Genomic DNA, 27,088 nt, shown 5'->3' with positions numbered 1-27,088 from the left:
AGAAAAGCTGAACACTACTTTATTAATCATTTAAATATTCACATGCATTTACATTTGTTCTTTTATTTTCTTATACTATTATTTGGCATACTTTGTTTTGAAGCACAAAATAAATTTGCACGTACAGAACTACAAGTAAACAAATTAAATATACACGATTGACAGTTGATAGTTTAAACGTCACAAACGTCAGCTTCTCTTATCTAGACAAGTGATTCTCAGGAATGGGCTACTCTAATGCAATGTGAAGCAAGAGTTAAAGAGTCAAGGTATAGTGGTGGTAATATATTCACGTTTTATATACACTCAACATTCGCTACTTAGTGTAAATTTCCAGTTGAAAATCAATTATGTATAATTACGATGATTTTGGACGTTTTCAGATGTACTGAACTGAAAAATATACATTATTGTGCAAATGGTTTGATACGTTGTAATTATGAAAAAAGAAACCCGTTAAACGTGCTAGAGATGCGAAACTTCTAATAAACGTAAGTCAATAATAATTGATTTTCCGGACATTCAATGATAATTCGCTGAGATGAACCAGCCTTTGGCTGAAAATCTCTTTAATAAAAAAATGGTCATTTATTCAACGGTAATGGGGAGAGTAGAGAAGGGAGGTATTGTGGGAAATAAAGCTGACATAAAATAATATACAGCTATATATATAATTAATTCCTTCAGTTTGCAATTAACCCATTTCTTGTACACTCAAAATAACAGTGTCGGAAAACACAGTTTCTTAAACGTAAGTTCTACCGGAAGGAGAGATGTTCGAAGAGAACGATGATTGCCGAAGGGCGAGCCGAAGAGAAGAGAATGATTCTCTTTACTCCGATGTGAGAACAGGGAGTTCAGATTTTTGGCGGACTTTCCCCATAGATGTTAAAAATATTGAAAAGGATGAACGACAATGGTTTCAGAGAGCTCCATTTATGTTTAGAAAGGAATTTTATTGGGTACGAAGATAAACGCATAAAGAAATAAAATCCCGTGCAATAAAAGGAAAACACAATAATATTGAAGATTGTCTTCAAGTACCAGCTTCTACAATATACGGTCACATTTCGAATATTTACGAGTTGCCGTAAATCTGGCATCATTCCAGGAAAACGAGAGCCCAGAGAGATAATTAAGCGCGAGAGAATTCGATTCTCGAGGTTGGATGATGCATAGCATCGAGGCGAGAGCTCATTCTGTGTACGATTTTTGGGGTGTAAAGTGTCTTTCAGATCGAAGCAATCTGAATTTTAAGATGGCGTCCAAATTGCGGGACCCTGGTCACGACACTACGGAGCACCGATCGAACCCCACATTTACTTGTTTCGCACTCAATAAACAATTATGGTTTGATGTCAATAATATTTTGTTGTCATATACGTTCATATAACATGAATGAAATTCATCTCTTTTTTACATTGATACGTAGCGTGATTTCCTCTTCGATCTAATTTGCAAAAGTTGGTGTCGTACATGAATCGATTAGCGTTACAATAAATTAATAACACTGTAGTCACAGAGAATGTGAAGTTCAAAAATCCACTTATACTGTTGTAAAATTGCCTTTTGGTGTGAGAGTTCTTGTTGTAAGGAACGAAAATATCTAAAAGAACCATCGATACGTATTGCTTAGTCATTCCTTGATGGTTTTACGATGGATTCATCAATGACTTGTAGCAGACCAGAAGGCGTTTCCCTAAAGGCAGGATTCCAAATTTCTTTATGGCAACCCTGGCAGGTATCCATATTATAATTTTTTTGAGAGTTCAATGATTTGCTTTCAAAGCAGTTTTTGATCTACTGAACATGTTTTTCGAGTCAATAAGTAAAGAGCATAACTCGTAGATATTTTATTTTTCGAAAAAAGTCACACCACTTCATTCATCCGGAAAAGACGTTTTAACGATCAAAAGCTTGCACTCCAAACGTAACGCTCTCGTTTTCAAAACTTTACAACAAAGTATAGAAATGAAAGACGTAGTGCCGAATTTATTTTAAGTGCTCCCGTGGCCGAGTGGTTAGCGTCACACCTAACTTTCCGGGAGTTCGGGTTCGATTCCCGTTCTGGTCGGGGAAATTTTTCGTCAAAAAAAATTCCTTCCTGGTCACGCGTATTCTAGAACTTGCCACTAATAAAACTAATAAAAATTACGCAAGTAATACTACGTTGAGACGGCGAAGTTCCTCTAGGAACGTTAGTGACATTTAAAAAGAAGAAGAAGTAGTGCCGAATGAAAAGAACATTCAGCCCGAAAATTATTTGCTCTCTAATAAACATGCATAAGTTAGAAGATCTAACCAACAGACTCTCGCGCGATAAGAAGCCGAATAGAATTCATATATTCCATTCCACGTTAGCAACAGACTTCTTGAATAATGTGGATTTCTGTAGATTAGAACGTATCGCTTCTTATGTATTCGTATAGTGAATTGAGAGATGAGCGTAGACTGCATTACTGATATGAATGTTCTTCATGAATAACCTCCAATCGTAGTTTTGCCATGGAACAAAAGCGCTTTTCGAGGTGAGTGAGCAAAATGAAATTGCTGTACAACATTCTTCTAACATTTTTTTTCTTAGTTTTTTGTTTGCAGTGGCTCTGATCATTCCCCGAGCCGCCGATGGCTGGTTTTATATCTGTTATGTCGAATCCTCGATCATCTTAAATGATAGCTGCAATTTGAAGGACCTCGTGATTACGGAAAACATAGATGTGAACAATATTTATTTTCCACCGACGAACATAAACTTTTTCCAATCGAATTTTTCATCATTTACGCCAGCTTTAGGCAGACGACTAACCGTTGAAACGGAAAGAGTTAATTTCTACAATTGCCTCATGACGAAGTTTTATATTCCTCTAACGGTGAAGAGGATTGAAATTTTCTTCAATAACTTGCAAACAGTTTATGCGAATAGCATAAAAGAGAATCAACTCGAGCATCTGATTATTGTGGATACTAAAATCTCGCATATTCGATTCGTAGAGGCTCTCACAAAATTGCGTTATTTACACCTCACTGGGAATTCTATTAGGTATGTCGATTTTGGAAAATTTCGCAAGCTTACAGCTATTGAGATTATTGATTTGAGCGATAATCAAATACATTATATTGATCCAGGAACAGAACCGATTGTGCTGCCAAACTTGGTGGAATTGATTCTGTACAAAAACTTTCTAAATGAGTTTGACAGCAGTATGTGGTATTTTCCAAAGTTATTCAGTATCCAACTGCACAATAATTTCATGCGATCCATGAATGTGAAGGACTTGGAAAGGGCAGTACCGCAGCTTAGCCATATAAGTTTGAGTGAAAACCTGTGGAATTGTATGCGGATCATTGCTGTGATTCGTTACTTGCAAAGCCGGAATATAAGCTTTCTGGACAAAGGAACGAAAAACAACTGTAACACGTTTGGTCACTATCAATACGTTAGTTATTCGGCACTAGATGAAATAACTGAAACGAGGCAAACGCTGACGAGACTAAACAGCACCGCTTCGGAACATTATCAAAATGCTAAATCTGAAGTATTAATGGATGTGTTGAAGAGGAACAATGCTGTACAGAGTGGTTTGACAAAGATTGAAGTAGAGCTGCGGAAGCTGTTTATCAAATACAATAAGCTTAAACTATGGGTACTGAATCGTGAATTTTGAAACATCACCCTTCTAATTTTTTCTCCTGTTTTCATCAATATACTTGTTATCCTTATAAAAATTTAATCAAGTGTTTTTGTTGCGCGAAAATAATGTCAATTTTTATAACATCTTTAATTTTGCCCCTCCCACTCAAAATTGAATTCCACGTCTATTATTGATAATAACTCCTTTTTAAATGAGCGATAATATTTTTAATACAATTCCATATCATGTACTCACGGTACATATTCTCGAACTAGTTGTAATGATAAGAATAACAACAAAATGTAATTTGTTGCAAAATATGTAACTATGTTGTAAGATCCCACTTTTAATCTTTTTGAATCATCCATAACACTGGGATTTGCCTAAAGCATGCTCACCTTAAGCTACCATCATCATTTTGTTTGAATCGGAAGCGGGTTTTTTAGTTTATAGCAAAAAATCAATTATGTCCTCGGATCGTAGTTCATAGGCATAAAATCCACAAGTTTTAAAACCGAAAAAAATTCTGTGGTTACATGAAACATTTTTTTCGTTATTTATATATTTGATTTGGGTCAAGAGGATCAAAAGCCATCTTCTAGCTATACATTTTTAAACTTAATTCTGTTGACATTTTTTATTCAGATACGCATGTAAATTTAGAATCAAACCAGATTCCAAGATATTTGAAACTCATGGAGTGAATGATGATTTTGTTGAACAATTGAAGCTGAAGTTTAGGAGGTTGGAGCTTCCTAGAATATACAAACATTTCTGTTTTCTCTGTTGAGAATTCAATACTCCAATAGCTCCAAAATCCAATAAATAAATTATTTAAGGAAATTTGCAGCGGTCTTTGCAAATCAATAGTTTCAGAGTAAGGGGATTATTAATTACTGTCGGCTTTTTAAAAACACAACAGCACTGTTTTTAATGGATTATTATGTTTACTTCACTATGGCTAATCAAAAAAGAGGTTGAGATCCACGTGTTCGACCCTTTTATAGATACAATGTGCTTATTGAGCTAAACCGGATATAGCGTGGCGTGAGGTGCCACGCTTTTCTAATAATTGCTGAGGACTCAAGCAAAAGTCTTGAGGGAGACCCATGTAACACTCGAAACGGCACAATGAAAGTTCATATGCTTTTCAATAGCAGATTGAACAAAAAGTTATTCACGTTATTCACCATTGGTGAAAAACCTTGGGTATGAAGTTTTTCAGATAAAATTCTTATAGATACTAAGTCAAGCGACAGAAGACATCGTTTTTTTATTATCAAATGTCGTGAGAATTTCGGAAGCAAGAAACGCGAGACAATCATTCGTCCCTTTTCCCTTGCGGAAACTAGAGATGTGCCATCCGCTCTTGAGCTGTTCATTTGAATCGCTTCATCATAATGAGTGGATTGGGATCGGCTCGCAATAAATAAAAACGCAGCTCATCAGCTCATTACGGAGCTGGAGAGCTGATGAGCTGCTGAGCTGTTGAGCTGTTGAGCTGTTGAGCTGATGAGCTGTAAGCTGCTGAGCTGCTGAGCTGTTGGGCTGATGAGCTGCTGAGCTAATGAGCTGTTGAGTTGATGAGCTGTTGAGCTGCTGAATTGATGAGCTGATGAGTTGCTGAGCTGTTGAGTCGATGAGCTACTGAGCTGATGAGCTGTTGAGCTGTTGAGTTGCGGAGCTATTGAGCTGAAGAGCTGCATAGCCGTGGAGCGCAAAAGCTGCAGAGAGTGTGAATTGTGAGACGCGAAAGAATTTTTCATCTCTCGCTCTTCATGATATGACGTCAGTTTGTTTTCGTGTGTTCCTCTTGATTCTTTAGCTTGAACAAAGATGCTAGATAGAAAATGGTTTTTGTTTTGAAGATATTCAATCGTTTGCTACTTCATTATTTTTTTTTCTTATATCGCCAAACAAAATACTAAACATTAGTATATGCTTTTAAATGAAAATACTTTATTATATTGTTATTTAAACATGACTCTTGAAACCCATAAATTTATTTCCGTGTGCTGAATCAAAACAAATCAGAAAAACCACTCGGCATAAATACTGATGATTGATAATGGTCCTTTTATTAACTTTGTCATTGCGAATAATTATTTCATCACTGCCACATACACTTTCACTTCACTTACACTTCACTTAATCTTTTTGTGTCTATTATCATTGTCACGGACAGTTGCGTGTATGTCGGTCGTTTGAACGTTATGTTGTTTGTATAATTTCGGACGTTTGAACGTTATGTAGGTAAAATTAATACAGTCGGCGAGTATTCTCACCAGGAAAACTTTTCTTTTGAGCTTAAATGGCAGTGTTGTAAATCAAGCTAGCTCATAAATCTCTCTAAGCGTTCAGGTGTCGAATTGATACACTCTTAAATAGTATTAGCAAAATTTTTCCAGTCAATATAATTGTATACAACTTCAACCGATTTCTGTGGGCATATCTAATTGGCAATAGAAACTAGGATTACTAAGAAATTGGTAAAGATTTAGAATATTGTGTACCAATATAGCAAAAAATGACTTGATACTTCCTTTCCACTCTGGAACGATAGAAAAACACATCCTTCTCCGATGAGATCAGGAACTGATGAAACATATTATATTATCAATTGGATATTGCTGACATTAAAAATAATGATTGCTAATACTTTTAACCTCATACATTAGCTTGAAGAACTATTAATCTGTACAAATTCTGGTTTATATTTATACATCTGACAGGCGTTCGAAATCTTTCATCATTTCGTTACATGTTTAATTTTTAGTGTTTCATTTTACACCCATACGTTCCTGTTAAACGGTCTCAGATTGAATGTAAGTTTACGTTAAAAATATCAACTTAGCACCATTCGACGGCAAACTGCAACCTATGCCTTTGCTTCATGGGACGACGATATTTTCGCTTTGTCAGTTTCTTCGTTTTGCGATATAATTTTTTCAATGTATGTTCTTCATTTCAAGATGGACTCTCTGCTGCAGAACTACAACAGCGACGACGATCAAGAAGATTCATTGGAAAAAACACCGGAACGGGTAATAATTGTGCAGCAAGTGTTTAATTCCTTGCATCAGTAGGCCCGACGAAACGTATTGGTTGAATATTTGGCTGATTTGTGCGTTATTCTGGCATTTGTGATTGTTGGACTTGGCGTAACGCCACTTCCACAAAAGGAAATAAGTCGATGTGATGCGTGAAAAATCGATATCGAATCAAATACACCCGATTGTGTGCGTAGAATTTGTTAGAGTTTATGCATCTCGTACTGCTAATATAGTTCGTAGTTCATAATGACTAGTTTTGTTCATGGTTTATAATAATAGGAACGATAAATAGTATATATTCGGCCAATTACGTTCTGTCAGTAAAGTGTGATATGTAAGGGTACAGTTCACTATTTCGCAATTTATTATGTTGCTTTTCCTTCTAGTGGAAAAAAATAATTAAAATTGACTGTTCTATATATGTAATGTAAATATGCATTACATTAATGCCATTTTTGTTGTAATCTTTTATCTGATAATAGTTCATTGTTAAGAGATTACGATGAACAGAGGAAATCAAACTTTCAACCTAGACAATCACAGTTACACATAATAATACAATTTGCTATTTGCCCATATATCCTGAATAGTCGACCCTTCCTTTAGGAATCCCAACCGTCAGCTACCGCATCAAACAACAAAGCTCAGGATGGCGCTGAACACAGAAAACGCAAACTGGCACCAGACGATAATGATAAGGCCAAAAAATCAAATTCGCATGGAAAGGAATTCGAGGCTACTCTGAGCAAGAGACACCTTAAAGACGAATTCGCCAGAGATAAACCCACCAAGAAGCCTGCAAAAAAGGTAATTATTGATTTTGAACAGAAGATGAAATCTTCAAACTTGGTTTGGTTTCCCGGAACCGTTCGTATTATATCATCATCTTGTTTAGAGTTTTTTCAATTTCCAAGTCAATCCCGTACTCGTGATTTCTGTAAATCAGTCGTTCACAGTAATCGACGAGATTCCCATGAAAGCACGAACGCGATCGCGCTCAATCACTTGCATTTTATTTGATATTAAAATTTAAATTAACCTCGTCCATCCGTACCATTTATTCCAAGAATAATCTGACACATGTTATGTCGTTCAAAGAACATTTTTATTATGATAAATTCATACCAAGTGAAATGTGTGCCAAAAAGAAACACAACACCTGGCTGACCGCAAAAGCAGCGTAATGTGCTCCGTGCAACACATCCCTATCGGCGGAGCGGCGATTCCGGTCCAGCGAGGAAATACTGTTGAGCCGTTTGCAACACCCTCCCTTGAGTAATCAATGGTAATTTATCTCTGTTTGAAGGTTTCCTTTTCTCGTGGACATACTGCGTGAGTATAGCAAGAGGGAAAACACTATTTTTATGGTTTGTTATGGTATATACTGTTCAATATATTTATGTTTTCCCCGGTATGCTGAGAGCGACTTGATTGAAGGTGATAGTATCTTTGTGTTCGAGTATCACTTTAAATAACTTAATAAGGCGATAAGGCCAGCCATCCATTACAGGCATGAAAAGAACTAGATAAATAAACCAAAAACTTAGACTCCAAACCATTATAAAATGAGGGAATTGGCCAAAAACATTCTTTGGAAGTTTTTAATAGAAAAAAACCCATGCCTTCTTTTATAAACGGTTCGTTAATGGCATCGGAGTAGACCTCAAAAGACCCTAAGTAGTTGCCTTTGGAATTGCCGCTTTAAAATAGGTATTTTTCTCAACTAAATACACGTGTATTAAAAATTGAAGCTTTTAATTGAGACTAGCGATCGTTTGGCGGCGTATGAAGAGTGATATTGTTTTTCCTAATGTTTAGTATTACCAGTTCAATAGCCAATCAAATAAAACGGGCCTTATTCCCATATACACTTCTCGGTGAAAACGGACGACAACGGTTCGATATCGACATCTGGATACGAAATTAGTTTTCCACTTAAACATATCAGAATCAACTTCAGATACACTTTTCGTAAGAGATTATTCTACCACATGAAGAAAACAAAGTTTTCCATTCATATTGAACACTAATTTGATACGAAGAAGTTGATTTTTATTCATAATTTCTATTTGACATAGACTGACCATAAAGTTCAGGATTAAAAACTGGACACGCGAACCAAAAAATGAACAAGAAGTCATAATATTGGGTCTGCAACTTAATTCGTTACGTTTCTTTTGCATAAAAAACACATCTATTTGAATATTAAAATGAATTAATGCATTATTCAAAGCATTGGTCATCACTAGCCACTATTTGTTACCATCTTTCTGGCAATTTACGGAATCCGTCGCGAAAGAAGCGTTAATCGTTTGTAGCCAAGAATGAATCCTGCTAATTTTGATACTTGGTTTGGTTCCGGAGTAAAGCGTATTCCACTCAAAGCATTCTGTATCGATCGACACGAATGGTAATCGGAAAGGGCATCTCTCAGCTATAAAGCGGACAAACCATAATTTCCCATCCGCGGTTTTCCAAATAGTTGGGATAGATGGAATATCATCGACTCGTGTCAGGAGGCATAGTCTGGACGTTTTTTTCGCACAATAGCTCGCTTTAAACGGATCAATTGTTGCCTGTAGAAGTCTATATTGATCATTTGACTACGTTTTCAGCAGCTTATAGTGAATCACACCTTTTTGATCACACCAAATACAGAGCATACTTTGGCGTTGATGTTCTTTACATACGATCTTTTGCCTTTTTTATTGTGGAGTGAATCCATTTTTCGACCCCGGTAACGATTTGACGCAAAAAGGCTTCCTTTTATGCCGTTCGAGCACGACCTGTAAAATATCCGTTCGACATATCTCGCTTTCATTTCGTGTAGAACATAATTTCCTGGCTTTTGAGTGTATCCTGCGGCTTACAGTCGTTTAGAAATAGCTTTTTGAGTTACTCTTAATGATTCTTCAAGCACTGTTCACGTTTGGCACGAATCTGGATCGAATAATGATCAAGTTTATTTATTTTGGCTTAACGTCTCTACAACATGGCCCAATTCACAATTTTTCTCCAATTAACTCGGTTCGTGGCTATCTCTCTCCAATTCCGCGGGCACCTCGTGCTCTACATGACATGCTCCACTTGATCTAACCACATTGTTCGTTGCGTTCCTCGTCGTTTCGTACCAGCCGGATACCGATGAACACAATTTTTGCAGGATAGTTGTCCGACATTCTTGCACCATGTCCTGCCCAGCGTATCCTTCCATTTTTTTTATCACTTTCTGGATATTGGGTTCGCCGGTGGGTTGCGTGAGCTCGTTGTTCATTCCTCGCCTCCATACGCCATCCTCCTGTACATCGCCGAAGATGATTCTTAACACCCATCGTTCAAAGACTCCGAGTGCTCGCAGTTCCTCTTCGTCCTCTATTGTCCAAGTTTCGTGCCCGTAGAGGACAACAGGTCTTATGAGCGCTTTGTACAGGGAACATTTCTTACGTGCAGAGACGGCGCGCGACCAGGTGAGCTACCTGTTCAATGATCAATAGTGTGTGTGTTTTCTATCGTTTCCATCGGCTTCGTTCAGCAGAAACTTTAAACCTAAAATGTATTTTTATTATTTGTGTTTGTATGACGGCGGGTTGAGAATAAAGGTTTGAACCCGGTGGTCATCACTGCTTATTCCGTAGTGTTATGTTTTGTTACGTGCGGGTTGTTTGGTGTAGTCAAGTTTAGCCATCCGATAACATTCATCACGGTGGAGAAGTTTCACTCAAAAAGTATGGAATTTACAAATAAATTACCTTCAATAATTCCTTATCCATACAACAACTGAGAAATGATGAAACAATTTTTTTAAATTCTTTTGACATAAGACTATATCTTTGATTTCTATATAGGGGGGGTCGCTCTACGAAAAATGTAACGATCCTTTAAGAGTTTTCAAATGCATATTACTCAAAATCGTTATTGCTACAGCAATTTTTTCAGGAAATTTATCCAGCAATTTTTTCGCTTAAAACATGAACAGTGAATATAGTAAAAAAGTTTACATTTTGACGTTTGAAATGGGTATGTTTTCTTTCAATTGCACTAACCACCGATTTCCTCCCCCATGCAACGAGCATTTTTGCATAAATTAGCTCACATTGTGAATTGATGCGTATAATGAATTATTCTACATTTACCGATAATAGGCATTTATCAGTTATTGTCAGTGTTGGAAAAAATCATCTTCGCTAAGATCAAATGCATAGATTTTCGGGCTAGGTTGCATCGAAAACCTATATATTCCAAACGAAAATTAAAATTTCAGATCCAGGCAACCATTGAATATGAGCAAATGAACTTTTGTCCTTCAATATGTTTTGATGTTTATTTTTTCCACCCAGTGTCATTTTCATCTTGATTATCGGAAACGTCAGAACTGAATTTCATTTCAGCCAACCTGAATATCAGCTGTTGTTAACTTCTAACCTGAGGCTGCTATGTGCGGTTGGGTTTTGTAGTTGCCGGATGTCGTAATCGGAAATACCTTATGAAATTCCCGATGTCGCAAATGACTTGACGGTAGCTAAAACCACTCGTTGTATCCATTCTGCATATGCCGTTGCTACCGTCTCGCCAAATAAAATTTATTTTGAACTTGAATTCACTGCCAGAACGAATATCGTTTCGGATGTGATGAATATCAATTTGTTGCTTTTGATATCCAAAGTATAAATAACAGCGAAGTTATGAACCCCACTCAATGTCGCATTCATTCATTATAGCAAATTTGTTCATACAACAGCGATATGAACAAACAGAACTCGTTTGTTATTGTCATCAATATAATGAGGGCAGTGTGTTTCAAGCTGAAAAAAAGTCATTTACACTGGAACAAAATCATATTCGTTTCTCGTGAATATTTATTGATATTCTAAGACACTGGTTATTGTATTATGTGTTGCCCAATCAATTCGTGCTTAATTCACGTTTTTATCGTGTAGTTACTAACAATTTATGAAATTGTGGTCCAGGATGTCATAATATCTAGCATGTTGTTATGGCTGCCGATTTAGAAGATCGAAAAGGTATACTCACGCATATCAGATTATGATAGTTTGAGTAGTCGTGATCTTAATATTATGCTCCCCACATATGTCTTCCTAAAAAACCACTTCACTCACTCGAATGCATATGCCCATTCTCCTTTTCCTTTCCTATACATAAATAGAACTTAGCACCCATTGAGATCAATTCACTGCAGCAGCTACACGAACTTTCCAAGAAAGCACTCATGGCCATAGAATACTCAATGTACATCATCGGGCTATAAAGTTATAACAAACAATGTTTCGGACAACGTGGCGACGAAGGAGGAAATGCTTTTTTATCTATAATATATTTCTGTAGTCATAGATTTATTGGACTTAGGCTTATATTTATGTAGATCTTGACTATTTAGACTTGTGTTTAAAAATGATACATGATGACACTTTGTATTCTTCTGCATAATTTAATAAACAGAAGAAAAGGGTAGTAATAGCTTTAATGGCATTTTTTGTACATTTTTGAACAGAATGTGGTTACGGATTCTACCACGTTATCTAATCTAACCCGTTAAAGGATACAGTTAAAGTTCATACAGGAAACGTTTTTTTTTCAGGGTTTCCATTTGATGTATCAAAAGAGAAAAATCACAGATTTTGAACAAGGAAAAAACTTAATTCAAATGTAATTACTACACACAATTACAGTCCCCGTCCGTGCCCCTAGGCTCAGACCCATCAACTTTTTTCTGAAATTGTCTACTCGTCCTATGAACAGTTTGAACAGGCGGACGAGACGCCACTGCTTAACCCTCTACAGCCCAAGCCCGCCTTAAGATGGGCTTCGCGGATTCTCTTTTCAAATTATTCAAACATTATGTTCAATGTTCACCCCCACTAGAAAGTCTTTAGAATATTTTCATCTGTCACACATACACATTGTTTTTATGCTAGCAGCTTTCTGCTAGGAGTATTTTATGTTGAAAGTCGGAAATTCGAGATGAAGGTGGAGTAGTTTTTTTTTAGATAAATAAAAAACTTGGGCAGTAGTGGGTTAAGTGTTTGTGGAGACCATAGTAGGTACGACTCCCATTGGTAATGCGTCTCCGGATCTCGCGGCTGGTATCATTGTCAGACGTTACCATTGAGCCAAGGTAGATAAATTTGTACCTCGAACTCATCGCCGACGATCATTACACTACTACCTAATCGGTCCTGCCGGGCTCGGTTCCGGGAGCCAGCATGTACTTGGTTTTAGACGCATTAAATTCCAGTCCAATTCTCTCTGCTTCGTGTTTAAGTTTGGTGTAATGTTCAGTTACCGTCTCAAATGTGCTGCAGACAATGTCTACGTCATCAGCAAAGCAGATGAATTGACTGGATCACCCGGGGTGTTGAAAGTAAAGGGAGTTTCTTTTCTGAAAGTCGACTGCATTAGTCAAGGGGATCCCGATCGGGCAGTCGTCGGATGTAGACCTGGGGTGGCATTTCGCTTTTCGAAACGAGTGATTTTTATTCGTTTCGACCACTTTTGCCATTATGAATCTCGAAGCGAGCGAAATGAATAAGGCAGTAGTAGAGTTTCGAGCAAAGTTTGACATTACGTAACATTGTGTTCGAGCATTTTTCAACTAGAAACTAGAACGAATGTCTCGACAAGAAATGGTTGCTCGTCGTATGGGAAAATGCTAGTGGAACGTTGATTTTAATGCTAAACCTTACATCAAAGAAAATTTCAATTGCATTTCCTTTGGTTTTGACGTCTATTTGTACAAGTATGTGAGTATAAATATAATACTTTTATTTCAGCACTAAGGAATCACAAAGAAATAAATTGCAGTACATTTGTTTCCGTAGGCCTTAGAGTTTGTGTATGAGTACCATCAATACACCAGGTATATTGAATTTGTCGAAAAAATATTGCCTTATTTCATTAAACGATGTTGTATCCAATTCGATCCATTTTTCGCATAAGCTTCTTTCCAAAAATGGCATCATTTCATTGAACACTGGTTTGAGCCATACCAAGTAAAAAGTTTTCTCCTTCATAACATTAATTTGGTACGGCCAGAAGCCAGAAGATTCAGAACGGCCTCTAATTTCAAAGCTGCAGGAGAAAGCAGTGCTTCTGAAAGTTGTTTGGAACAAGTTTGTATCCGAAACTTGAAACAAAAGAATAATTGTTATCATTTATATCGGAAACGTATATGAGACAAACTCACTCATCTTCACTTAGCGCGAGAGTCATTTTTATCCCTCAACTCTCGCCTCTGTGGAATAAGCGTGCTCTCTTCTTCACTATCGCTATCGTCAAAAAACATTTGGCGATCTTTTCTTTTCAAGCACAATTCTAATATAATATCAAATTAAATTTGTTTTTCGGCATTGATATCAGCAATAGCCGTGATGTTTGCTTTGTTTACGAACCCAAAAATTTGACATTTCTCTTCGAGACAAATTTTGCTCGAAATCTAGTACACTGAAAATAATAGGTCGTATGAATAAAAAAAAGTATTTACTTATTCTGCCCGTTTCCAAGTGAAGTAAACTTTCCTAGTATTTACTTGAATCCGTATGAATAAAAGTTTACTTTACTAATTTGATTTTCGAATTCGAACATAGTTTTTACTTTGTCAAACATCTATCAACTGATTGTTTAGGCTCCGTTTCAAAACGTTTTTTTTTAACAAAGCGTGAATTCGCGATGAAAAAGGAATAGTGTCGACGTCTGGTGGCGACTTTCAATTAGGGACCATAGTTTGGGTTCCTCTTATCTCGTTAGTGTAATACCTATCATATTAGAAGACACGAAGCCAGTTTTCAAATGTTAAAATTTGAATGAAAATGTTCACATCATGTTATTTAATCACTTAAAACACTTTTTTCCGATTTTTATTTAACCCTTTGTCTATACATTTCCAACATCATTACTGAAATATAAACTGAATAATATAAAGTTGTCTTCAAAAACAATATTCGTACAAGATTTTTTCACCACTTGCAAACGAAAGTGTTTTTCATTTAAACAGAATGCCAATTTGGTACGTAAAGGTTATTTTTCATTCATAATTTAAATTTGAAAAACGTGTTCATTCCGCCTGAAAATCAATCAATTTTTTTACGCTCCCCTAAACCAGTAAACGAAGCTCAATGCCATCAATGCGGATCGTTAACTTGTTTAACTTCAAACGCAAGATAGCAGAATTAAACATAAATCGGATATGACATCAAAACGAATGATAGTGTTTTCAGATCCAAAGTATGCTCATGAGCATACTTGATAATAACGAAGTAAATACTTGATGAATGCTGTTTTATTCATACGAAATCAGCTAAACATCCATTTTCGAAAAGTAAATACTTTGTTGTTTCTTTTATTCATACCAAACGTAGTAAAAACTTAATCTCACTGCTCGACTGCTCGAATGAAGTAAAGTAAAGGTGAATTTTGTTTTTATTCATACGGCATAATAACTCGAAAAAGATACATAATGCTAGAATTAATTCGATTCGAGTTTGAATTACTTCGAAACGAGTTACTCGTTTCGAAATGCGCAACGAGTGCAGGGAAATTATAAGATGTCGGTTTCGTGAGTGTCTTCGAAAAAGTGAAATTGAAAAAGGCTAAAAGTAGTTTTTCGTTTTTTTTACTAAAAGTCGTTATTATAAATAAGCTTTAGCAATTTCGGTTTCTTGCAAAGTGTTTTTGTGTGTGTATGTGTGCCGCAGTGAATATATCACCATGAGAGGATCTGCAGGTGTTATGCGATGAGCCATCGCGAGATAAGTTTTTTTTCTTTTCAATGTCTTGAAAGCTATTTCATAGGAAGGTTTGAAATTCTCATTCTCATTTTCATTGACGTGTGTGTATATGTGTTGAGAGAGTGTTTTTTATGGAGCTAAATGAAGCTGTTCTTCTTAAGTTCTCTATTCTCTTCTCAAGCAAAGTTCCTTTCTCTCTCACACATATGCATCATACTGGGTGGTGTGGTGGAGAATGCGGCTGTGTGCGAGAATGTGGCTGTACGAGTGGTGTGCGGTCGTGAGGTTGCTGCTGCATGGAATTGAATTGATGTGAGTGCATTGGTTTCCATCGCTTTGTTCGGGCTCGCCTTCTTCGGGCGGGAAGAGTGGTTTGTTTCTTTTCGCAGGTGTGCAGTCAGGTTTTCGTGAGTGCTCGGATCCACTGTCACCGTAGCCTTGAGTGCAGTTGTTTGGAATCGGAATACATACGAGCATTTGATTGTACGATAACTGACGAAGGGAGGCAGGCTTTTTTTCGCTTAGTGTGGTGGAGGAGGTTGGATTTGGTTTACACTGGCAGCTGCTACAGATCTGTGAAGCTGTTTACTTCTCGCGATTGCAGGTGGTTCGTGCGGCCGCACTTTCGCACCGAGGTGCATCAAGGTTCCATTAAAATTGTTAGTTTCCTTTCATTGCCTTTGGGTTCAATATATTTCATATTAGGTTGGGAAAAGAGGAAACCCTTTTTTCCGTGAAATTGAAGAATTCAGCAACGTTAGAATGATCCCATTTAGGTTATACATACTCACCGTTTACTATGATATTCTATTTTTCTTATTGCTCCCATCAACTAGATCGCAATCATATATGGGACATAACGACGCGCGAAGTATTATAAAAAAATTTATAAACTTCTTTTTCAAAAATTATAATTTCATTATAAATTATAAATATGTAAAGTTTAAGTGTAATAGCTAATGCAGTGTGTGAATTTATTTAAAATGTAGGACGATTGTTTCTAGATGAGTCCTCATGGTTACCTTCTCAGGCTTCCCAAAGATAATTCTACACCTTGATTGAAGTTTTATAAAGCATTCGCATGATAAATAACGGAATATATCGTAATATATTACACATCGACGGGTTGATTGATTGTAGAGGAATTCTCCCGGTTACCTTCTCAGGTTTCCCAAATCTCAGTTAAATCAGTTAAATCTTCGCAGTTGCGATTAAATTTCGACAACGATTGCGTGCGAGAAATTATTGTTACAGGTTTTCCTTCTCAGGATACCTAAAGACCTCTTCCGCGTGTTAAGATATGAGTTCGCGTTTACATAATCACATCACTTACCACAGTGAATCCTGATTCTTACCTCTTCCCACTAACAAATATCCCTTCCATGATATTCGCTAGGGAACCACGCTATAGAGGCGACCCTTCTGGCCTTCCGGCGGCGAATACCATACTAACATTCCTTCCCTTCCCACGGTGACTGTAAGGACGTGGCCGGCGTCGTTATTGACCATTTAAAGCTCGAACCACCGAAAATTGCACAACGAGAATGATTTGCTAGTCCCAAGCGTCATTCTGTGTGTTCTTTGTGCAATTTGGTTGGTAAAGGTCAATCACGGAGAGCAACTACGAATTGTACAGTCTACCCAAGCTCAAGCTGAAAGTCGACTGCATTTGTCAAGATTCGGAATATGACTGAATTTTATTTAGATTCTTTTACATAAAGTGAATATTACGGTTTGTTCTGTCAGCACAAACTTCTGCATGATTATTTTCGCATTACTTCGCTGCGTCTGCATAAAATGTGCCCTCCGGCGTTGGCGAACGCGGCATCAAACCGCGCTGCTGTTGATCGGGCGCGCCCCACGCTGAGCCGCTTCAATTGCTGAAGTTGTTTGGCGTTGTTACGCCATGTCCACGTGGACAACAGGAGGAGGGGTATGAAAATGTCCACGCTTGTCCACTGAGAGGGAGGGGGGAGTCTAAAATCGTGCTTTTTCTGTCCACGTGGTATGTGGACAGCCCCTTATCAGCCACTCCATTCCAAACCGATATAGTGGTTCTCAGATGTTTGTGCAAATTGGTAGTTTTGCTCTTTATCGCGAAATATTAGACTCGCATTTTTTTCTCTTTTTTTTCGAAAAATGCCTTTTTTCAAAAATTCAACTTTTGAACTACTGGACTGTAAAAAAAAGTTTCTCTTTGAAAAAAAAAATTACACTTGCGAAAATTTGGATTCTAGTCGCATAGGATTACTGAACGAAGACTGAAAACATGTTAACTTTGAAAATCATATCTCAAAAATGAAAAAAGCCCATTGGTCCTGAAAACATGTAAAAAAACAAATACAATCAATAAACATGGAAACGAAATCCATTTTTTTCGCAATTGTAATTGTAAAGACTAGCTCATTGACTTTCATTTGATATACCGATCATCTGAATCGATCTAGTGGTTCAAAAGCTATGAATTTAAAAACAAGTCATTTTTGGAGAAAAAAAGGGATTTTTTGGACTACCCTAAAATGGAAATGGACACCCTAATAAAAAAAAATTAAAAAATATGGGTCTAATATTTTACGATAAGGAACAAAACAACACCTTTTGATGCCGGTGTATGTGAATGTTTGCATAAAAACTGCATGGAAAAATAATTGACGCAACGTGATGGGACGGAACGTGAACGTGACGTGGATGTTGTATGTGAATCGCACTTTAGTGTTTATGCGCTTTTGAAAGGTGAAAATAAAGCAAGGCAATAATAAATGTACTCTCTGGTGAGCCAATACGTGAAATACACTCTGCGGTCATGTAGCTGCGGATAATCGTATTCCATCCAAATTGTCGAGAAATGCAATATTTCAGATGTTTGTGATCAAGTTCTCTCTCTCTCTCTCTCTCTCTCTCTCGCTCAGATAAACATCCCCTCTTCCGTTTCCCATCATTTTGTCTTTATATACCGCCCCTCTAATCCGCTTACTGTCTAAACAGTTGTACCTTGTACCACAGACTCGTCTTGCATCTGTCTATAAACATATAATAATGGCAGATAGTGAAACCGTCGAAAGCCGCTGAATGTGTTTTACATCAAGCTTCTGCTGCGACTTGTCATTGTGAAAATCGCGCGGTAGAGCCGTCTAGTGTGTTTCCACGCTTAGTGCAGCACTATGGTTGAAACCAGCCGGGTGCTATTATTAATGCTAAGATCGTTAGCAAAATCTCAAGCAGAACTGTCAGTGGGATACCCAATTCATATGAAAACAAAGGGAAAATGTCAGTGGGATACCCGATAAGTTGGCTCCTGTCAGTTCAATGGGGGTTCTCTAAAGACGTCACCCACCTGGTTGAAACTGAACGAAAACGAATTCGCTAATAGTAAACAAGGATTGTCAAACCAATTAGGTTATGTGAGGTTATGTACTTTCCGCACATAGTTTCTTCATACCGAATTTGATGCCAAAACCTTACCATATGATATGATGAAAAATTATCAAAGTTGCTGTTCGATTTTTCGTGCGCTTGGCATAGAATGGGTTAATGTTAATTCAGTATCTTCTAAATTTCATAAATTTCAGCGTTACTTCTCGAGCCGTAGGGAGCGGAAGCTTACTCGCGAGTTTCGCCTACTTCAGCGCATACCGAAACTGCTGGTGTTGATGGTAGCAGGCCAAAGATGATCCGTAGTGCATTTTTGTAAATAGGAGAAATCGGAGCTTTTAGGAGTTTATTTCTGACCAGACACGATAGTTAAAGATCACCTTTGGTCACCCGTAAGCGGGTCATTCGGTTATTTCTGCGGTGAGGTTTGGTAATGGCTTTTTAAAAAGATTAAACCGGATGTTACAGTTCTCCCTCACCGCGTAGGCATGGTGTTGGAAATTCAGGTAGCAGTCAACCACCACAATATTTTCGTCGTTTTACGGCGGGAGATGCATTCGTTGTATATTTTGGCCCTTAACGCATCCCTGTTGTAAATTATGCCACCATGTGAGTACTCTTGCGTCTAAAGTAGGAAACCTCGTTCAACACCACTACTAAAATGTTATCGTCCGCATAGGTGAATACGAACACTAAGATGGAATTTTGAGGTACACTAGTTTCTTCGTGGAAGCGCTTGGAACTGGTATACCCAACATTTACCTCGAAGTTCCGGTTTGTCGCGAGCTTTTTCACAAAGTGCAACAGATTGCCTGTTGCAGCGCCAGTGGTTGTGTGGTTAGCGTAACAGCCTCACAATCCGATCGGCCTGGGTTCAATCCCAGCTGGCGTCGTTGGGATATTCTGAGGCGAAAAATCTCTGGTTACGTCTTCCTTCGGAGGGGAAGTAAAAGAAGTTGGCCCGGCTCATGAGTTGTTGAGTCTGATAGGTAGGAAAAGGTGGAGTCGCCTCCCTGATGTCGGTGATTGGCACTGAAGTGGCGGAAATAGGCCGACGAAAAATAAGCGAAGATAAAAAAAAAGTCACAGAAGGTTGTGTCCGAGACACGACCGCATAGTTGACGTAGGATTACGTTAGGCTATCTGTTAGGCTGATTTTGGATGTTTGAAAAAATATACTGTTAAACTCTTTGATAATGATCTGATGGCCCTAAAAAGGGCCGTTTGGTTTGGTTGTTGGGTATTTTTTGTTCATTTCACCAGTGTTACAATCGAGTTTCGGTATCAGTGATAGAAAGTTGTTTCAGCTCCGAGGCACGTTTACGAGATTTGGGTTTCGTTGACACCATCACGTCGAGTTAAACGGCGAATAGCGTGTTTGATACACTGGATATTGTCATGTAGAACCTTGCGATACGCTTCGATCCTCCTTTGCCTTCCTTGCCGGATGAAGTCATGTTGGTTGATGTTGATCTGATGTGACCACACTTAAAACACTAAAAACATATATGTTTACCGATCTGAGCGTCGAACAAAATGAGAAATCTGACTGAGCAGCAGCATCAACAGAAAGAGAGAACATGCCTGAAACTTTCTGCTCATGATGTTTGCTGTTGCCATCAGTACTGGACCGATGCGGGACACAGCTCGATTGTTGATGTTAGGCTTTGATGTTTACCGCCGCTGCTGCTGCTACTGCCACTTAAGTTCGATATGAGACACAGCTCAATTGTTGGCCGCCCAGATTCGATGCTCGTCTTGAAGTTCACTGCTGCACTTTCACGATTCCAAGAAGCGTGTGCTCGCACTTCTGATGGAGAGAGCGTGCCCGAAATGCTCCGCTCGCGATGCTTGCTGCTGCCACTAGTAGAGTAGTAGTAGTTTGCCGCTGCTTATACTGCCATAGAAGCTTGATGTGAGGCACAGCTAGCCTATTGACCACACAGTTTCGATGCTCGTCTATATATTAGCCGCGTCCACTGCTGCTGCTCTCCACTGTTGTCCGTTCCACGTCCGTTGTAAAAATGAATAAAATCCACGAACGCTCCATCCTTTTATATCATTTGGTATGTGTGAAGTAGGCGCCTCCTACTCGATTGTCATGCAGCTAGCCGGTGAACGAACGAATCGGGCGCGAAAAAGAAATGACGTCAATTTCGATCAATCAGGCCTAGGTATCTTCTGTTTGGATAGTGGTTGAGATTTTTTAATTGTTCGATTGTTAGTTACATGATATATATTATTTTATTCAATGTGAAAAATTATTATGGAGTGCCGACAACGTATGATGCAAACATCTCATCAATCCATCATGAAAGGAATGAGCAATAAACGTTTGAAATTGGACGGGTCGCTCATTTATTTTCTAACGATCATTTATTTTCTAACCGGGAAGCTGTTGACATACTACGCTGCGCTTTTATGTACATGAAAAACCACTTTTAACATGCGGGGGAAAAATCTTATATGAAAATTGCCAGATGTCAATGTTGCCAAGCATAGTTATTGATGGTTAACCCTTCCGTTACGAGCGTCGTCTATAGACGACATCCGCGCGACGAGCTGTGTGTACGAGCGTCGTCTTTAGACGACATGAAATTCATACTGCTCTTCGATCACACCAGCGCGATGTGCATACTTTTCGGCGCAGTGCTCCGTACAGGGGTAGCACTTCGGCGGAGCACCCATATCACGAACATCGACATTTGATTTGCTATTATGGTGCTACTCGCCCGTGTAGTTCGCGCAAAGGCATCGGCAAAATATTATTTTAGAAAATTCCTTGAGGCATGACCGGAGCCGTTTCGCTATATATATATATATATATATATATATATATATATATATATATATATATATATATATATATATATATATATATATATATATATATATATATGTGCATACATATGTCATTCGCCTCCCTTACCGCATCCAGTCAGGTTGGTTGATGGAAAGTATGTTTCTGACGTGATAAGTTTCCTGTTAGTTGCACATGATCAAAGAAAATGTAAAAGTAAACAGTATTTTTGATCGTAGTTTTATATCATTTTTATGATAAGTGGAAAACAATAAATTAAACTCTTTCGTTTCAAAGCAATATCGAAAGTCCTGAAAAGGACTGGAATGGTTAAATGGGTTGTACGGAATCTGCTGAGTGCTAATGTGAGGTTTCAGTCGGATGTAGCAGTTGTTAACTTTTTGGCAGCGGTAGTTTTTTCTGAGTCGCTGCTGCTTTCCTTGGCTTTGGCATCTTCGGCTTCTGTGCGTCGGTTTGCAAGGGTTTCGTTGACACCATCACGGTGAGCTAAACAACGGATAGCGGGTTTGATACACTGGATGTTGTCATGTGGAACCTTGCGATACACTCTTCCTCAACCGGATCCTTTGTCTCCTTTACCTCCATAACCGCATCCAATTGTATTGGTTGATGTGAACAGGAGTACCAGCAATGCACACTAGAAACACATATGTTTATCGATCTGAGCGTCCAACAAGAATGAGAAATCTGACTGAGTAGCAGTAGCAGTAGCAGCAGCAGCAGTAGAGAAAGTGAGCATGCCTGAAACTCTCTACTCATGATGTTTGTTGTTGCCAACAGTAGTGGACCGATGCGAGACACAGCTCGATTGTTGAGGTTCAGCCTCGATGTTTACCGCCGCTGCTGCTGCTACTGCCACTTATGTGAGACACAGCTTAATTGTTGGCCGCTCAGATTCGATACTGCACTTTCACGATGCCAAGAAACGTTCTCGCACTTCTGACGGAGAGAGCGTGCCTGAAACGATCCGCTCGTGATGCTTGCTGCTGCCACTAGTAGTAGACCGGTTTCAACAACCGTTGCTACTGTTTGCCGCTGCTTATGCTGCCATAGAAGCTCGATGTGAGACACAGCTCGCATTTTGACTGCTCAACTTCTATGCTCGCCTATATATTAGCCGCTTTCACTGCTGCTGCTCTCCACTTGTTGTTGTCCGTTCCACGTCCGTTGTAAAAATGAATAAAATCCACGAACGCTCCATCCTTTTATATCATTTGGTATGTATGAAGTAGGCGCCTCCTACTCGATTTGTCATGCAGCTAGCCGGTGAGAGAACAAATCGGGCGCGAAAAAGAAATGACGTCAATTTCGACCAATCAGGACTGGGTATCTCTGTTTGGATAGGGGTTGAATTTTTTCAATTGTTCGATAGTTAGTTATATGATATATACTATTTTATTCAATGTGAAAAATTGTTATGGAGTGCCGTAATCGTTTGATGCAAAAATCATTTTCATTTTTCACGATGCGATCGATTTTCATTTTTCAATTTGTACCCCAATATGTTCCCGAAAGACGTAATCCTACGTCAAAACAGATTGCCGTCTGTCAATGTCTTCAGAACTAGTGGAATCCAGTTTCGATTGTATGTCTTTTTAAATTCATCATACAGAATTCCCAATCCCACCAGACAGAACAGAAAAGAACGACTTCTCCCAAGTGAAGATCGGTTTTGGGGATAGCTAATGGTGGTTCATTTCGCTTGCCCAAAGATTGTAGTCGATCCACATTGTGTTCATCGTCCATACCTTGCAGCGTTTTATGTAACCAAGGTTAACCAGGTGCTCATGAATATAAACATTTGTGATGAATCTGCTATTTCATGTGTCGTGTACTGATGATTATTTTTGAACAGCATCTTGCTTTGATTATCATCAGTTGCAGCACAAACTTCTTGCACAACCCAATAGAAGTGTGTTCCAGAAAATATTACAGTTCATCGAAGATTGTTGTCGTTGCTAGGGACACTCCTCCAGAGATACGGTATTTGCACCCAAGAAAAAAACTTGTTCGTGTTCCATTTTCGCGAAATTGGAGAGTTTGAAAAAATTTAAAGGAAGTATTTTTTACTATGGTGTCTTCATATCTCATTTTCATCCATGATTCTCTAAAACAAATGAAAATAGATCGATTGCTTACAGTTCATGTACGTTATTCTCAGAATACTCATTTAGGAAAGAAGTTCAACGATATGAAAAATACGGATGTTCGACTTAAGACAACTCAATACTTTTATTGATGAATATGTCTTCTTTTGGAAATGCAGAATAGAATTCACGTATTGTTGAATACAGAAGTGATATTTTTTTAATATTTGTTTAATTGGTGTCCACGTGGACATTTTCTTAATTCTGATGTGCCCATCCTTCACCAGATTACGCTAAATTTGACACATTACATCCATTTGCTTCAATCCCGTTCTCCTCCGCAATTCTTATTGTCCTTGACTATCCGTCGACTGTTTGTCCTCGGAAAACTCATCCGAAGTTCATCCATGGAAGTTCGGAACATCCTGCACGTAATTCACGACACCTAAAGCGCATCATAAAGTTTGGTCTCACGCGTTGTTTATTGTTTGGAGTCAATATTGATGCAAATATGTTCAGAACTTACGATGGCATGTAGTCAATGATTCCGTTGGATTGCTCTTAGATGTTTGGATATCCATCCGGAAGCTTTATTTTGCGATTTGCGATTAAAATTCTACAGCAGGACCGCACGAAGCACTTGATTTTTAATTTTAGGTTATGACTTCTACGCTCATGATTTTCTATGCTGGCTACAAGAAGGCAGCCATCATAGTAACCTCTTAAGGCGGAATTCCATCTATTCAACATGCTACATGCTACAAGTTAAAGGTTCTTGCTTATGGAAGTGTCTCTTTTTACGACATAATTGGTCTTGCCGAGCAGTGTTGGCCTTATCCAATGGCCTGCGGATCAGTGTGGCGTGTGTAGCACGACAATATTGGAACAACTACGTCATTTATTGACTCACCACAATAATGAAATAACAAAATGTTTGATCATAAAAATAATAACATCAGAACAGATATGTTGAAGCAGTGAGCGTTCGCATACGCAAAATAAAAAAAAAGCGCAAGTATCATATTCATTGTTGTTTTACATTGAATTGTAGCATGTAGCATGTTAAATAGATGGAATGCCGCCTTTACATATATCTCGCTCATATCGAAATGCGACGAGGTATTCTTGAACGCGTCACAACATTTTACGAAAGAGAAGAGAAAGAGTCAAACTCAAGCTCGTGTGCAATAGTCAGGTCTCATCGCTTGCATATGGAAAAGTTGTGAGGAAGAGAAAAAGTATGAGACTCATACCTTTCCTATCAAATCTCGTCAATGAGAGACAGATATATCAACGTTCTTCATTAGCACACGTATTACCAATCATTGTCGCTCTCTGCATAGCTCTTTAGCAAAAAAAAATGTATCCTACCAACATGGTTAGAATAACTTATAAATCTACTTACCTCGCCATTCGAAACCACTGCTGAGAGTGTTTCACTTACCGTTTCATTTCAGAAGCAAACTCGTTCTTCGTCATCTTCATCCGATGACAGTGGGTCATCGTCATCTTCCTCGTCGTCGTCTTCTTCCGGTTCTGGCTCCAGCAGCGATAGTAGCAGCAGCACCAGTAGTAGCAGTAGCAGCAGTGGTGATCGTAAATCCCGTAAGAAAACGGTGAATCCTCCAATGACGGAAGCTGCTTCGTCTTCGCATTGTGCCACCAACGCCGCTGACAAACCAAACACCTCGTCTTCAACATCTACGTCAACAAAACATAATTCTCGCAAGGTAACGAAAATGCCTTCACCGCCACCATCCGATAGACGATCCCCTTCAGGAAGTGGTAAAAAGCGGAGCGTGAAACAAGAGGTATTGTGAAGTCACGATTTGCACCTGTGCAAATATAATTATATGAGATAATTTTTTTTCAGAGCACTGGGAAACCAAACAATCCGTCTACGGAAAAGAGGAGAACAGAACCAGCAGAACGGGTGAAACACCGAGATCGGAGCAATTCCCGCGATCGCTATGACAGCAAACGACACGACAAGGGGAAAGATCGGCGCGATCGGGATGATCGCGACAGAGAGCGATCGTCAAAACATCACCGCGAGCAAGAAGAGAGTCGAGATAAAGATCGAAGAGCGGACCGGTATAGCAGCCGTGGTAGTAATGACAAACGCGACAAACGTGACAAATACGACCGCTACGACAGAAAGGATCGCGATCGCAGCAGGGATCGAAAAGACAAAAGGGAGAATGATAGGGAACATCGCTACAGAAGATCCTCATCTCGTGATAGAAAAAGACGATCGAGTATTGAAAAGGGAAGAAGAAGATCACGTTCCAGAAGTAAATCTCCGGTGAAGAGTCACTTCTCATCGATTAAAACCATGCCGCAAAACGAGCAACCTCCCCTATCAGTAGCTGGAATTCCTCCAAACGTGATCCCGATGCCGGCAAAGCCAGCTTTCATACCTCCGCTTATGGGTATCAACGTTGGTCCTATCGATCTACCACAGAGGCCAAGTACGAATAGTGAGCTGCCGATTGATTCAACGGCAACTCTCTCCCGTAGCTCTTTGATTCGCAGCAACGTAAAAGCAGCTCAGCTAGAAAAAATGGGCATCGATGTGCTACAACAGAGCAAGAAGGCAACCGAGTCCGTACCGTTGCCATCATACTACAATCCAGGCGTTGTAAATCCGGTTCGATATGCCGATCAAGTACAAAAACGAAAGTTACTCTGGAGCCATAAGTCGGCAGAAAGCAAAGATGTTTCATCTAATATTAGTAAATGGGAACAGGCTAAGTTCTCCCAGGACAAAGACGGTAAGATGGCTTCCAAATTTTTGCGTCTTATGGGCGTGAAAGACGGCCAGAAGTCGGAAGGAAGTGCTGCGAAACCTGGTAGCAGTTCCGGAGACAGTATCAACAGACAAGAGGAACTTTTCTCAACAATGGAGCAGCAGTATGAAGTCGCTCGACAAGTGACCCACACCATGCGTGGTGTAGGGCTTGGTTTTAGTTCTCAGCCACGTACCTTCTAATCTGTCCCATAGTTACAGCACGTATAAAACACCTCTCACACAAGCAGGATGTAGTGTACCAAATTATTCTATGCTTAACACACATACACATTTATCTAAACAGTGTTTTGTCGAAATCTCGAGCTGCAGATGGATGATGGATTGCGATTAGACTTGAGCGGCGCTATGTAATGCTAGAAAGAGATTCATAGGCTTTTTAAAGATACACCGATCACAGTTCGGCTTCTATGCCCAGCATAGTCTATCCAACCTTGTGAATCTTTGTTTGTTTCATTTGCAATATATAACAGGATTGAAATATGTCATAATAGCATTCGTCATGAAACATTGTACTGAGGATCACTTACGGTGAGTGTAATGATCAAGAATAATAAATTGAATGGAATTACA

The 27,088-nt window shown here is 38.7% G+C and overlaps 2 protein-coding genes across 6 annotated transcripts; both read left to right on the top strand.

Moving 5' to 3' along the window:
* The first annotated feature begins 1,332 nt into the window (after nt 1-1,332).
* Nucleotides 1,333-27,088, top strand: LOC129778109 (arginine/serine-rich coiled-coil protein 2-like). Of its 4 annotated transcripts, XM_055784793.1 has the most exons (6): nt 1,333-1,350; nt 6,365-6,457; nt 6,605-6,676; nt 7,292-7,492; nt 25,164-25,517; nt 25,580-27,088. In XM_055784793.1, exons 1-6 carry the CDS (start codon nt 1,348-1,350, stop codon nt 26,696-26,698), a joined length of 1,842 nt encoding a protein of 613 aa, XP_055640768.1. In that variant the 5' UTR covers nt 1,333-1,347; the 3' UTR covers nt 26,699-27,088. The 4 variants fall into 4 exon arrangements, with proteins under 4 accessions (XP_055640768.1, XP_055640769.1, XP_055640771.1 ...); XM_055784794.1 differs by lacking the exons at nt 1,333-1,350; nt 6,365-6,457 and adding an exon at nt 1,643-1,741; XM_055784796.1 differs by lacking the exons at nt 1,333-1,350; nt 6,365-6,457 and adding an exon at nt 6,499-6,549.
* On the top strand, nt 1,748-3,731 carry LOC129778111 (SLIT and NTRK-like protein 1). 2 transcript variants are annotated; one of them, XM_055784799.1, is made up of 3 exons: nt 1,748-2,528; nt 2,585-3,040; nt 3,127-3,731. In XM_055784799.1, exons 1-3 carry the CDS (start codon nt 2,506-2,508, stop codon nt 3,188-3,190), a joined length of 543 nt encoding a protein of 180 aa, XP_055640774.1. In that variant the 5' UTR covers nt 1,748-2,505; the 3' UTR covers nt 3,191-3,731. The 2 variants fall into 2 exon arrangements, with proteins under 2 accessions (XP_055640774.1, XP_055640773.1); XM_055784798.1 differs by having other exon boundaries at nt 2,585-3,731.

This window comes from Toxorhynchites rutilus, chromosome 3, assembly GCF_029784135.1.
Source record: "Toxorhynchites rutilus septentrionalis strain SRP chromosome 3, ASM2978413v1, whole genome shotgun sequence".
NCBI lineage: Eukaryota > Metazoa > Arthropoda > Insecta > Diptera > Culicidae > Toxorhynchites > Toxorhynchites rutilus.
This window is presented reverse-complemented; position numbering and strand designations above follow the sequence as displayed.

Excerpts from the sequence above, each read along its gene's own strand:
- LOC129778109 (XM_055784793.1), top strand. Across the intron at positions 6,677-7,291 it reads TGGAAAAAACACCGGAACGG|GAATCCCAACCGTCAGCTAC; the intron begins GTAATAATTGTG and ends CCCTTCCTTTAG. Across the intron at positions 25,518-25,579 it reads AGCGGAGCGTGAAACAAGAG|AGCACTGGGAAACCAAACAA; the intron begins GTATTGTGAAGT and ends ATTTTTTTTCAG.
- LOC129778111 (XM_055784798.1), top strand. The coding sequence starts at position 2,506 with ATGGAACAAAAGCGCTTTTCGAG. Across the intron at positions 2,529-2,584 it reads GAACAAAAGCGCTTTTCGAG|TTTTTTGTTTGCAGTGGCTC; the intron begins GTGAGTGAGCAA and ends TTTTTTTCTTAG.